We start from the raw sequence: 15,046 nt of genomic DNA on the forward strand, positions 1-15,046 counted from the left end.
TATCTTATACTGATTGTCTACTAAGACAGTGTCAAATATCACAACAGCATGTCACTACTTCCTTTAAATAAATCATCACATTATAATATATGCTAGAGTAATAATATTAGTTCATTTCCTTTCTCATATCCTCTTACTCAAGTAGCTGGTTAAATTTCAAGAATATCAAATTATGTTGTTTGAATGAAGCACAGAAAGATATGAACAGGAAAAAAGAGTTCTGCAAGTAAAATTACTAACAAATTGGACAAGTGGCAGTAGCCTATTTAATATGCAGATCATATGGCTTTTTGTAAGTTTAAAAACCCTGATGTTTTTAAGCCCGGAGAGTGTAGTGTTCATGCAGACTAATATAAAACCAACTTAATCAGGGGTTAAATTTAATAATGCAAGCATATATTCTACTTCCACAAGAAGTAGTGAAATGTATAGACCTATATGCCTTAAAGTAGTTTTGGTCATCTTGAAACGGTTATTTTTTCTATGGTCATGTGTGCAATGCTAGGGATGAAACTGTAAAGGGCTCTTTTAAGCATACACCAATTTGTACACATCTGAATCTCCGAATGACTAGACTAGGTAACACTTCATATTCTGTTTTTCATTCAAAACCATGGCAAACTATGCATGTGTCAAAATATCTTATACTGCAGAAATTACAGTAATTTGTTTGAATTGCTCAGCTTGTTACCTAATGATCTCTGAGTTCTATAATTGGTATTTCAAGGATATGATTAAGTCCTGAAGCTTCCAAATGATCCCAAGGGAGATGTCCAAGTCCAACAGTTATTTTTTTTACTATCTTCAAGGTTACAGCTATGAACTTGCAGATTGACCAATATTAATATCAAAATTTGTGCTTTTCTTTATCTCTATAAGTGTAAATTCTATATCAACAATATCTTAATATTCAATAAAGGATTAATAAACAAGATTTACTTCAACAAATAATTTGGTCAAGAGTCTATAAACAGTAAAGACAATATAAGTATATCAACCTTTTATTTATGTAAGAAATAAAGGATGGGTATATAGATATAGATAAGTATTTACTGGAGAAATAGATCTGAATTTGGCACAAGGTCAAACTTCAGTAAGTGTCAATATGGTTTCAATTCTACTACCTTACCTGGGAGATGGGTAAGACTAATGACCGAGTAAGAATCCTTTGAAAAGAAGTTTTATAAATAAAGTACTTAGTTCTAATATAATGTAATTAAAATTATGGATATGGAGTTTAAAATCAACATAATAGGTCATTTTAGGACTTAACATACAGGACTATTTCTACACTAGTCTCGGTCACCCAGAACCTCCTAGTCTTCAACGTACAGAAGGTCTGGGACCGTTGTCAATATTTGACGGAAAGTCCATTGCCAGTGCATAACCAGGAGTTTGGTTTTTAATGTGGTTCATTATCCAGTATCTTTGGCCAAGTCAAGTAAGAGTTGCGCACCTTCCCACAATAAATCCCGTAATTCTTGCATTAATATAAAGAAACATGAATCGTGACGATCAATTTTGATTAATATAAAAAAACATACATATGGCCCATGAAGAGAGAAATTTTACAATAAAAAAAATTAAGAGTGTTGGATATGTAATCAACTGGATTTTTTGAAATGGCATTCTTAAATTAATTTCATAGGTGTCAACATCTTGTTTTAGGCCTAGTTACATCCCTTAAAATTTGTCTATGATAATGCAAATGACCGGATAATCTAGCCGATGACCTATTATTCTCAAATGTTGATAACGAAGAATATTTTTCTGGATGATAGAGACTATTTCTACAAAACCACTAAAATGATTCTTATTTTTTGAACATAAATTACAGAAGGAAATTCTTATCAAAAAATCCTGATACTTGACCAAAGATATACATTAATAATGTAATGGTTTATTTTTCCAAGCAAGAACATGAACAACTGATATCACTTCTCAATTATTTCGGAAGTTCATATCAGTGCCTATTTCTGTTATAATGCTGTAGCATTTGATACTAAAAAGTTTATATTTTCCACCTGTCTGCCTTTTAGGGATGTATAAATAACAGTGACATAATAAATACTTAGAAAAAGGTTTAATTAGCAGCAAGCAACCAGGTAACAATATTGTATGTCTTCAATTTTTAATGATATCAGTCGATGAGGTATTCCTGCCGAGAGTAAATCAATGGATGTTCTAAAAACAACATTCTGGCTTAGATAATACAGATATCAAAACTAAAACATAGTCAAAAACAAACAAATTCATGGAAATGTCCCCAGCATATGAGTGAATAATATACTCTTCAAAAAAAGTAGGGGATATTAAAATGCAAATACCTATGCAGGTTGTGATTTGATAAATAATCATGGACACTTGACATGCTTTGAGAGTATGTTCACAGATGAAGAACTTACCGCCCCAACAGAACCACTGAGCTGCACATGCTACACGCAATAGCGTCATACACTTTGGAGGGGTTCATTGTCAAATTTGACACTTCAAGGAAGGGTTGATGAAAACTGCTTTATCTATCCGTGTATGCATTCCTATAGGTTCTTGCATAAGATTTACTGTTTAGCGTATCTTTGCTTTAGTGTGTTACGTTTAATTTGATCAACCGACAACACTGCAAGAATTGGCCGTGGCACTGCAAGCGGAGTGGGTCAGATTGCCCCAAATCGTGATTGGACGGTTGATTAAGAGCATGCCCGACGAATTGCTGGATGTCTGAGGATTGGTGGAGCAATTACTCATTATTAAGACAAAAATCAAATACGTCCATTTTCACTTTTGACAGTGAATCTCTTTGCGAGTGAAATGGGGCCGTCAGATAAGCTGCCAATATGAACTGTTTATGTTCATGTGCAGGCAATTGGCCTGTTATTAACATACACTGGTTACCTCTAATAAAAACAGCAGTGTATTTCCACAGTTTTGTATTGTTTCTGAATATCCCCTACTTTTTTTGAAGAGTATATATAATAATTAGCCAAGTTATAGTACAGAATATATCATCCAATCAGCTCTTATTTCTCCTTAAAACTTTCTTTAATAACATATGGTCATGAGTTAGTTGATGCACAGAATGTATAAAACCAATGAAATATGAGTAGCAAATATGCAAATAATTCAGTGGTCCAACAATGCATGTGTATATTAAGGTTGGTTAAAATCAAATGGTATTTAGGGAAGTCATTACATGAAAACCAAAGTCAGATATTCTGACTGACCCAAATCAGTATTCTTTAACTGTGAGGTGTGAGGACAATAACCTAAAAGTATAAAAAGACCAATATAAGTGAATTAATAGAATGTGGGAGATTCCTGAATATGGACACACACACACAAAATGAGGACATTGTTCTTGACACTGGCTAGACTATATGGTTAGAAAAAAAATATCACAGGTAAACAGAATAGAATGTTTCCAGCCACGTGTACCAGCTTTACGTTTAACCAATTAGTTTCTGCATTTGAAATCAGAATCAAAACTTTCATTCCAATTAGCTATAAAAGATGAAGGGTGTCATACAAAATGCTGAGTATGCTACTCATTCTAGAACACATGATACCAAGAAACTTGTAAAGTTTGATGTTCTTTTTTATTCTTATTAATATTTTACAAAATTTTGACATATTCAGAGTCGGAGAGTGTAAAAGAAATAACTTGGAGTCACATTGACAATTTTACATAAAAGTTACTGAAATGCAACAATACGCAAAATATTTCATTATTTATATTTGTAAACTAAAATGTGACTCCACTGCAAAATGATAATCATGTGTTGGATGTTGTGTAACTTACCGCTTGCTAACCAGGAATATCCATCTCTATAATTATTTAAATCCATTTTCACACCTACTTAAACCTCCATAATCACAAAATATACCCAAAACAAACCATTTCTTAACAGTCTTAGACAAGACAAGAAACTCCTTTTAACGACTTTCCTGTCACTGTCGAACTTCAGCCATTGTTTACAAAACCATCCAATTGTTTAACTAGTTGACGTAGTGGTTCGATCAACAAATCAGCGCTCAGAAAATCAGGGTCGTGATGTTAAACATTAAACAACGGGAATCAAACATCAAGTCTACAAATGAATCACGTTCAATTTATCAATGAGAAAAAATATCTGTCTGCCAACAACTGGTCATCCGAGATCATGTTCCAAATGACTCGCTCTATTTTTAGAGAACTAACTCTATCTGAAATACCACATTTCCAGTCTCTTCAACATCTGATTTCCCTGGACAAATGTGCATCTTTGTCACAGAAACTTTGTGTTATTTATAATTAGAGACAGACAGGAGACTAGACAAAACAGCTGAGGTGCCCATAATGACTTATTTCTCCGGGTTACTTGTCAAGGTATGCCAAATTTGACAATGGATGAAAAGTCATGTAGGAACCTGTCAACGCAATTGATCATATATCATTGACCAGAAGCATGCACACATGGAACTTGATACAGTACTCATCTAAGGCTCATAATACCCAGTTTGAAACCAATTTTTCTGACAACAACCACTGCATGTTATCCTTGAAGCTGTTGTCAGTCCAATAGAAATTTGATCAAGGATAGATTAGTGTGTTAAGGTAAACAGGGTAATCAGTAGTATTGATTATATATCTGCTGACAACACCAGACACATTATAAGAATAGATACTGTTTCTTTAAGACAATACTAGTCAGTTGCAGAAAAGTAGGACATTCAACCCCATTTAATTTCAATTAAGACAATACTAGATACGTGATAAAAATAGATAACATTTTTTTTAAGACATGATAAAATTTGCAAAATTTAATTTACATATGCACAGGTTAAAAAATTAATTCAATTATCATTAAACATGCATTATGCAAGAGGTAAATATGCCTATTGCAGGTCTTTTTTATGCCTGAAATGCTATATAAACTATTAATTAGACATTAATTAATTTATCCAGACCATAATCAACTCTTGATGCCATCTTATCTATCCGATTTTCATTGGATTTGAATCCGATCTTCTGTTCAACGTCTGTTGATGATTCAACGCAAAAATGGATAATCAAGATTTTGTTAATTATCGTGACAGTGTAACAATGATAATCGAGGATACACAGATTTTAAAAAGAGGTTTTCTTGGCTTAGAGTGAAGCAATTTGACTGAAATTTTCAGCATATGTTTTCTGTTCAGACACAGTGGTTTCTAATCCAACCCTAACCAGTTAACCCCTACTAGTATCAGTAAACACTTATTTGACCCCTGCGATACCCTGGAAGTAACCAAATACAAAACAGAATTTTTTTTATTGACCCCAAATCTAAAAGTTGCCTTACACTATCTGCAAATTGTAGTTCCAATTAGCTTTTATGTTACGTATAAGGCTTATTTTTTTTATCTATTAACATCTGATACCACTCCTGGTTCTACGAGTAATTAAACACATGCTTAATCCTTTAGTTTTTGGAAAATTTAATTAATTTGTCTATTTACCATATGCAATTGAACACTCTTTCTTGAAACAGAATCTCAAAACATATTTTTATTACCCTGTTCTCTTTTCTCTTCTTGTGGTTTGTTAGTTTGTGGCCGTTCTTGACCCCAACTTGACAAAGCTTTTGTGATCAGACTCTGCCCTTCATGACCACAACTTGAGGAAGCAAGCTGGAAACCAGCACACTTGTTTCAGACAGAGCTAAGCTTGTTATCTTTGAGAAAAATATTTGTAACGACCAGGAAAAATCAAATTAAAAACAAACATCTTACATGGTTTAGAGAATAAAAAAATAAAAAGCCGACTTCCTTGTAATTTATGTCATTCCTGAATGGTCCAAATATTATGTTACATGATATTCAATGGTAAATAAACATGATTATAGTGTTTTTATGCAGGTTGATTACCAGAATGTTCATCACAAAATTCCATTCTGCATACAGAAAAACCTGTATACTATCAGATTATCGCATTTTTCGCATTATTTTATCTTATATGTAGTTTTTCTTTTCTTGTAAAAATATGCATTATACTGAATACACCATCATGGGTTGGTATTACAAGCTTAGTACATTGTACATATCATAAAATTAATAAATGATAAATTACTTAATAAAACATTATTTTTTGAGCCAATCAATTAAAAATGATCATAACAAAATTACTCTTATTAAAGATACATTATGGGAGATTAGATAAAGAGCTGCAGGTTCTCACTATAACAGTTAAAAACTAGATAATGTAAAGGGAATTTGCTGAAATTTTCAGTCATATTGATCCACTATGAATCGAGAAATTTGGGATTGAATCTTAGGCCTGGCCTCGATCATTACTAAAGTGGATAGAATAAAAAACGGTCTCAATTATCCATTTTTTGATATAATCATCAATGAGTGTTGAGCAGCATATTGGATTCCAATCCAGTAAATATCGCAGGCTAGTGATGACATTGAGAATTGATTATGGTCTGGATAAGTTAATTAATGTCTAATTAATAATTTAGATAACATTTCAGGCCTAAAGAAATACCTGTAATAGGAAGATTAAGCTCTTGCATAATATATGTTTAAGAAAATTATGTTACCTTATTTCTGTGTACTACATGCAGTTCTTAAATCACATTCTTTGTGTGCCATGCACATGTTGGCTTACATACATACATACATACATTATGTCGATAAATGTCTGTAATGTTGCAGCACCCCAAGTAACTTTCTTACAACCATTTTGCACATGATCTTAATAATCAATTCAATACTTGCCAAATATTCTCCATCGTTTGTTCCAAACTAGAATGACATCTAAAAGCAGATGGTTAATGTACGGGAATCGAGCTGCTGTGTCGACCTTTTCATAAATAGTTACACAGATATTGTAATGTTAAATACTGCACCTGAATGTTATTGTCTAACAGAACAGATTTATATTTCACAATGGCTGCAAACATCAGACGCAATTCTCAAATGTTTCAACACTTATAAAATAAATAAAGCCAACATGATGAAATGCAACAATATTGAGCAAAGGTTAAGATAACAAAACAAACAGGTTACATTTCTTGGAATTAAAAAAACAAAATTCAACATTCGCATAGAAACCTTGCATGATATATAAAAGAAAGAGAAAAAAAAATAGCCAGAAAATGAACTTAGTTAAGTAACACTTTTCCTTATAGAGTACTTCTATTTTTCTCTAAATTAACGTAGTAACAAAATTATCAAATGCAAACAGATGATTTCGTCATTACCCAAGGGGAAAGTCATTGACTCATTTTCTCCATGATTTAATTGCACTAATTCTCATAAACATTGCACACATAATGTTTTTCATCTGAATGTTGAAAGATTTTAAGTTTCTTTGCTTGTCTAGATGTAATAAGTGTGTTATAAATGTGTTAATTTATTACAAGATTGCGACAAATTAACTCCTTTCTAAAAGTACAGTCTACGGGTGGAACCTCAGTAATACAGTTAGGGATAAAAGGGAATAATCCTCCATAAATAATATGTCATAAAGTAAAAATCCCCAACCAACAAAGCTGTATTCAAAAGGATTATTACCTATGTATATGATCATTTAAACATTTGTTTTTAATCATTATAAATATCGGTAGTCTTTATGTGGTCTACAAGACTATGTCTTGTCAGTCTCTGTTCTACTGTATAATAACTGGCTGTCTGCCTAATAGCCGCAGCATGCAGTTTAATGAACTGATGAAATCAACACCTGTTAAACTTTCAGACTTTTACTACCTTAAAGTTTCTATTCCTTGTTTGCTTACTTCTTCCGGAACATCACAGGGTATTGATTTTTGGACATTTTCCCTTTAGGAAGATCATTTACTACTATCTTGATTTTGCTATTTGTTTTATGAATTTTTGTACATAAAGTTTTATTATATGTAATTACACTCTTAGAAATTTAAAGTAAACAATTAATAATCAATGAATTCTAATTTGTCATCAAAGAGACTGAATTACAGAGTGTTTTCATATTTTGAAACTACTGATATTAATTGAATAGCTCATTAAAATAACTGTGCATGATTTGCATTTTTCGGAAAATATTTAATTTTTCACAGCTTAAAGATGAATTATGTAGGACTTATATAAAAAAGAGTTGATCGTTATTGCTATAATGGTTCAAAAATCGATAATGCAAAATGAATATATTGAAAAATTTCATTGAAATTACTTTATTCTGAGCGAAGTTATCACTGTTTGGATATTGACAAGATGTGGCATAGATAGTTTACTATTGTAACAACTGTACTTGTTATTAAGGCTTGGTGACCCTGTTTTAATGTTTTAATATTAGTTTATATAACATTTGAACCCAAAATAAAGACCTGCAATAGGCCGATTTAGCTCTTACATAATGCATCTTTAATTCAGTCTCGATTACTTAACCTATAATTAAGAAACATAAAGATAGCTGGGTACCATTAAGTACATCTATAGGGAGCAGCACAGATCGATGAAATTTCAGTTCATCATATCTTTGAAAGTACTGGACTGATATTCTTATTAGAGATTCAATTTCTACAATATCATAGAAGAGACTATACATTAATACTTTAGATAGTTTTGACCCTCAATATAACTAGGTAAATCTACTAAAAATCAGTGATCATACAAATGCTAATTTTACTATTCAAATATTCCGGTCAATATTCTCCACATTCTCAAGATGGATTTTTTAATTATTCAAAACCCATGGAAAAACAAACTATTTTACTTTTCAAATATCTAAGTCAACATTCTCCCCAGATCAATTTGCCAATTATTTCAAATCATTTGGAGTTTTTTTTCAAATTGATTGAGCAATTTTAGTCATGGCTTTCTCACACTTTTTAGTATTTTTACCATTACTAATTATAAACTCCCTCATCATCATTATCACTCATAATTTCTGCCAACATGTGGTTGTTTTGAAAATCACACTACATGACTATTTCATTTAAATTGGTGTAGGTGTAATTAGTTCTTGTCCATTTTCACATTCTGATCACCGCCATGCTGTCATTGTGAACATTTACTTGTTGTATTCGATAAGTGTATAATGCGAGACGTGAGAAATTAACAGAGATGGCACATGAAAATTTCCAATGAGAATAATTCCAAAAGAAATAGATTATATTTTGATGGAATTTTCAGACGTTTATGAATATATTTTGAATAGGGGTTATGTTTTTAAACAAAATTTATACAAGCTAGAAGCTACATATATTTAGAAATGTCGACAAGTATTTCTATTGGAATACCGTATGTAGTTATAGATGATAGCAAAAGTTTGACTTCACCATACGGCTACGAGTGTTATTATTTAGCAGACGATGTTTATTATCATTTACGTAACCAGGAATGAACCCTTACACGCAGTTATTGATCTTCAGAACCATTTCCCATACATACAACTAATCACTCTCTTTAATATCAGATCACTCTCCTTACTATCAGATCACTCTCCTTAATTTCTAAATCGTTCATTAAGGGGAACTTTTTTTGGCTCTCCTCTAAAATACAAACAACAACGACTGTATTCAGGTTCAAACAGCGTACTCTTAGAACTACGATAACCAGCCTTCATTTTCAGGAGAATAGAGGGTGTGGTGGCAACTGTGGCCCCCCAAAATATAAAACATTTCTCTCTAGCAACAACAAAACGTTTCCAAAGCCCTCACCTTTAGTTGTTCATTGTCTCCCCAATTTTTATTGCTGGTACCGCCACTGTCAATAATTCTACAAAAATCGTTTTTTCAATTCTGCATTTCAATAGGGTAACACTGACCTATAGAGCTTTTAAGACCCACAGACCAAGGTGTAGACTATATAGTCATAATAATGCTCCCATATTGGTGCATAATGAGTTTTAATTGAGATCAAATAAATAATAACAAAAGATTAGATTGAATATTATATCATTAAAAAACCATTCAAATTTGAATATTTGAAAAAGTGAGAGAGCACTACTTAAGACTATCAATAGGACTACATTATGACTGATAACTCATTATAAACTGTCTATTTATTAATTCATCATCCTTAGGCTAAATAAAATCCAATTACTCATTTCAGAATTAATATAGTATATTCTATAACACAATTATTAAGTACTTTGTTAATTAGGTCAAAAAGCTCTTATCCTTTTTTATTCAGCAATAGGGCATGTTTTTCCAAACCATAGAATATTTATACAGATTCCGTCTGTGACACATCTTAAAATATACACAGATTTAAAAGCTGAAACACTTTTACTTCTATTCCACGACATATCTATCTATAGATGCTTTTACTTGGGATATAACTTACAATACAAGTTGATGGATAATCTGGAATGCATTTTAAGAAAGATGAATAGTAAAGGTCTTTTTTATCTCACTTTTCCTGGGAAGGGATAGAAGTGAATATATTCATAAAAACTGGAACTTACCGGGAAGAATCAGACACATTGGATTAGGGAAACTAAAGTCTATTAAACAAATTTAATGAGTTTCATTTTTTATAAAACTGCTGTTAAAAGTAAACTAAGTTATTATTCTTAGTGGAATATATTTCTAAAACTTTAATAATTTAACTAAGCACATATTCATATTTCACTGGAGTGCTTTTTGTCAAAGATTGAACATATTTGCACTGAAAAATGTTGAGTCAATAGATATAATCTTAAATATAAATGTACTGAATAAACACTTAAGCTTAAGATTTTTTTCAACATGAATTTACTATGGAATAAAAAAGGCAGGAGATTAAGTAAACTGTCGCACTAGTGTCCTACCAAGATCAATCAGCAGCCAAAGTTTGTCTTTAACAAAAACTGTTTACAATAAATACTGAATGAAAACTTTTGAACAGAAAATTACACATCATTAAAAGATTTTGAATTTAAAAAAAACAGGTGATCAAAAATATTATGAGCCACTAACATTTAGTGGGAGATTTAAATATTCAAACATTCACAGTTTAGTTCACATAAGAGTTCAATTTTTATTTTGTATTTTTTTCACATTTTGAAAAGATTACAGAATAATTGATGTTCAAAAAGCCTTGAATAACTGAAGCATGAATAACTTTTTGTATATATCTATGCAAGCATATTGAATAATAATTCTGTTGAAATCACCATACAACTATAGATTACAGAATGAACATATAGTAAATTGTGAACTGTATATAATATTAAACAGGTTAGATTACCTTTCATCTTATGAAAAATAAATAATTAACACTAACCTGATTTTAATTATATCCAAACACATAAATAAATACAGTAATTCCAAAAAAAAACAATCACTTCACAGAAAGGTAAAAATTGAACCATATAATGCAAACGACTTCTACCTGTAGTTTAGTAAAGGTAGTCTTTATCAAGAGAGAAAGGTAAAGATTGTGAAGTGAGCCAAGTATAATAGCCTCCAGCACACTAACACATTATGTTAAGGTGAGAAGCTGGCCTGGACTCCTGTATCATATTAAAGATATTATGTAAATCGTACTCTAGTCCAAACATTTTAAAGGGGCTTAATCATCCTGAGCAAGGTCAATAAATACAAATACAAATTGGCAAGTTGACTGGCAATGATTTATTGGCTCTGAATGTACCCTTAAATTCCTAAAATCTGAACCTCTACAGGACTGACACTAGGATTGGCCCAATAAGCTTATGTACTAAAATCTCCTGATTTTATGAATCCAAAAAGCAAATTTGGCAAAATACAAGCAAGGTCATAGACAATCCCTAAACACTAGATTATAAACAGATCTTGAAAGATAATTTGCTGATCCTTTGTCATGGGATCACCACAGGCTCAGGTTGCATAGACTAGCTTAACAGAGCTATTTGTAGAGCATAGAAAACCAATATTAACAAAATATTTTTTAAAAAATTACAATTGAAAGTCATATTTCTAATTTTAATATGATAACAATTAATATAGTAAAATCCCTTTAAATTAGATGTAACTGGCCTAATATATGTAAAACTTAGCCTTTGTAAAATGGTTTATATAGCTATATATCTATATTGTATAGTGAGCCAGTGAAGGGAAGCCTTATATCTATCGAGTTAGGTATAAAAAGAGACAATTCAAAGCCAACATAATCACAACCTAACCAAGATGAAGAAAGATAGGTTATAAAATAATTGAAATTATTACCACCTACAGATTCTATGAAATAAAGAATCCATTGTAGTAATATAGTATACTGTAAAAGATAGGTTGCCAGGCCACTGCATTAATAAACAATGATCCACTGAACCAAAGACTAAGAGGGACCACAAGGTATCGTAAAATCATTTAAAAACAATTAGACAAACATACTGAGAAAACCAGATGATCATCACAAAACTATACAATTACATGGAATGAATCAGGGGGCATCCCTTAAAAGTTTTGATAAGTAATTGTGACTGACACACCAACAAGAGTCAATGACATTATACAATCACACTTATTATGTGTGTGCACAGTGAAAATACTGCACACATACACACACACACACTCACACACACACACACACAAATCAACAAAATAATTTGAAAGAAATGATCACCACCACATTTAAATGCACATAAGTGAAATGTGTTGGCAGATATTAAGCTATGATAGAATATTTCAATATAAACCAATTATATTCTATTCTTGTACCAAATAGATAACAATCATTTCAACAATATATCTTCTAAATCTAAACATACATGTATAGCCAATTTGTACTGAGGAATAAATTTGACATTAGACTTGAACAACTCTGCAGAAGATACAAGTAAAATCCCATTAACCAAATTTTCATAACTCCGAAACCGGAAGTGGTAGACTTACGCCACCTGGCCTATATTACTCCCTAGTCCGAGCTACCCCTATACCCCAAATTTCAGACTCAGGGCAGACCCAGTGTAGCCGCCAACCCCGAACAGACAGACTTCGCTCGGGGGTCATAACTCCGAAACCGGAAGTGGTAGACTAACGCCATCTGGCCTATGTTACTCCCCGGTCCGAGCTACCCCTATACCCCAAATTTCAGACTCGGGGCAGACCCAGTGTAGCCGCCAACCCCGAACAGACAGACTTCGCTCGGGGGTCATAACTCCGAAACCGGAAGTGGTAGACTAACGCCACCTGGCCTATGTTACTCCCCGGTCCGAGTTACCCCTGTACCCCAAATTTCAGACTCGGGGCAGATGTAGCCACCAACCCCAAACAGACAGACTTCGCTCGGGGGTCATAACTCCCAAACCGGAAGTGGTAGACTAACGCCACCTGGCCTATGCTACTCCCCGGTCCGAGCTACCCCTATACCCCAAATTTCAGACTCGGGGCAGACCTAGTGTAGCCACCAACCCCGAACAAACCGGCTTCGCTCGGGGGTCATTACTCCGAAACCGGAAGTAGTAGACTAACGCCACCTGGCCTATGTTACTCCCCGGTCCGAGCTAACCCTATACATCAAATTTCAGACTCGGAGCAGACCTAGTGTAGCCGCCAACCCCGAACAGACAGACAGACAGACAAACGACAGTCACAAATATATATATAATAATAATATATATAGATAGATAGATAGATATTAACGCATCACGTGACTTTTACACACGTCAAATTTAACACAGTGTTAGAACCTGTAATAATCCGACCTAATGTCAAATTACACATTCTAATCACCTCGCATGAACAATTTAAAGCGGAAATTGCAAATTTTCTAAGAAAGTCGGGGCAGACCTAGTGTAGCCGCCAACCCCGAACAGACAGACTTCGCTCGGGGGTCATAACTCCGAAACCGGAAGTGGTAGACTAACGCCACCTGGCCTATGTTACTCCCCGGTCCGAGCTTCCCCTATACCCCAAATTTCAGACTCGGGCCAGATGTAGCCGCCAATCCCGAACAGACAGACTTCGCTCGGGGGTCTAACTCCGAAACCGGAAGTGGTAGACTAACGCCACCTGGCCTATGTTACTCCCCGGTCCGAGCTACCCATATACCCCAAATTTCAGACTCGGGCCAGACCTAGTGTAGACGCCAACCCCGAACAGACAGACTTCGCTCGGGGGTCATAACTCCGAAACCGGAAGTGGTAGACTAACGCCACCTAGCCTATGTTACTCCCCGGTCCGAGCTACCCCTATACCCCAAATTTCAGACTCGGGGCAGACATGCACTTTGCAGAGAATAATCTGAACGATTTCTTGTGTTTAACATTCAAGAATCTTGTTTGTATTCTCACATTTGATTATTTGGGAAATAATCCTACAAACAACCTGAAATACTTGCAATTTCCCAGTAAAGTATTCAAATAAGTACCTTTATACTCATAGAGAACATTTGGGAAAATTTATCCAATTGCAATACACAGTCTAGACTAGACCTTACTCGAGATCAAAATTTTCACTTTGTTTATACAAATGATTATATGTTCAAATGATTCACCAATAAGTTCACTAAAGCTTTTTTCTGAAGACCATTTTGACCTTGACTAAGGTGCATGTGCCACGATCTTTATTTACATTGCTTAAGAGTTCTGAAGGGTCACAGTTCACAATTTAAATCAGCTGACTACACAAAAACGCCAGGTAGCTAAAACATTGAGTAAATATTTTAAATGTCAACATAAGATTACATGTTTTAAGGTTTGTTATGTTGTGACCGAGTATTTACTACAGTACCTCAGGTATATATAGATATATATAAACTATAAATTCATAAAAATAACAGTCTTTATGACTATCTCTAGAACTTGAATCTATTTACTTTCTATTTATCCTAGAAAATGTCTGAACGTTACTAGATGTAGGTGCATCAAAATCTATATCTTGGATAAATCACCCTAACATATAAAAGGATATGCTGCAAGGGTTGACTACGGAGTCCCAATAAAGTGGAAATGTGGCTGTATATTGTTGTCACCCCTCTCTATTCATTGATCCATCATCCACTAGTGCTTGTGGACATTCTAGAGGCTAAAGTTATCCTCTAATTGTTTATGTTCGTGAGGTTAAGAATCCTATTGATTTTCAATGATATCGGATAATTATTACTGTCAGAGAGACTCTCAGAGAGTTATCATTCGATTCAC

At 33.4% G+C, this 15,046-nt stretch overlaps 1 protein-coding gene across 4 annotated transcripts in view; it reads right to left on the reverse strand.

The window, feature by feature from the left end:
- Positions 1-15,046, reverse strand: part of LOC126831452 (supervillin) — a 122,562-nt gene that overhangs the window by 92,073 nt on the left and 15,443 nt on the right. The window contains exon 1 of one of the 4 annotated variants that reach the window (XM_050561937.2): positions 11,209-11,315. The exons of 1 other annotated variant lie outside the window; for it this stretch is intronic. Coding sequence is in view for 2 of the 3 variants with exons in the window: in XM_050561935.2 (XP_050417892.2) it covers positions 3,797-3,842 (46 nt within the window). In the remaining variant the exon portion in view is untranslated. Of the gene's footprint in view, positions 1-3,796; positions 3,948-11,208; positions 11,316-15,046 lie in introns of those variants that run through there. 2 more of the 4 variants (XM_050561935.2, XM_050561936.2) reach the window with 2 other exon arrangements.

This window comes from Patella vulgata, chromosome 9 (assembly GCF_932274485.2).
Source record: "Patella vulgata chromosome 9, xgPatVulg1.2, whole genome shotgun sequence".
Lineage (NCBI taxonomy): Eukaryota > Metazoa > Mollusca > Gastropoda > Patellidae > Patella > Patella vulgata.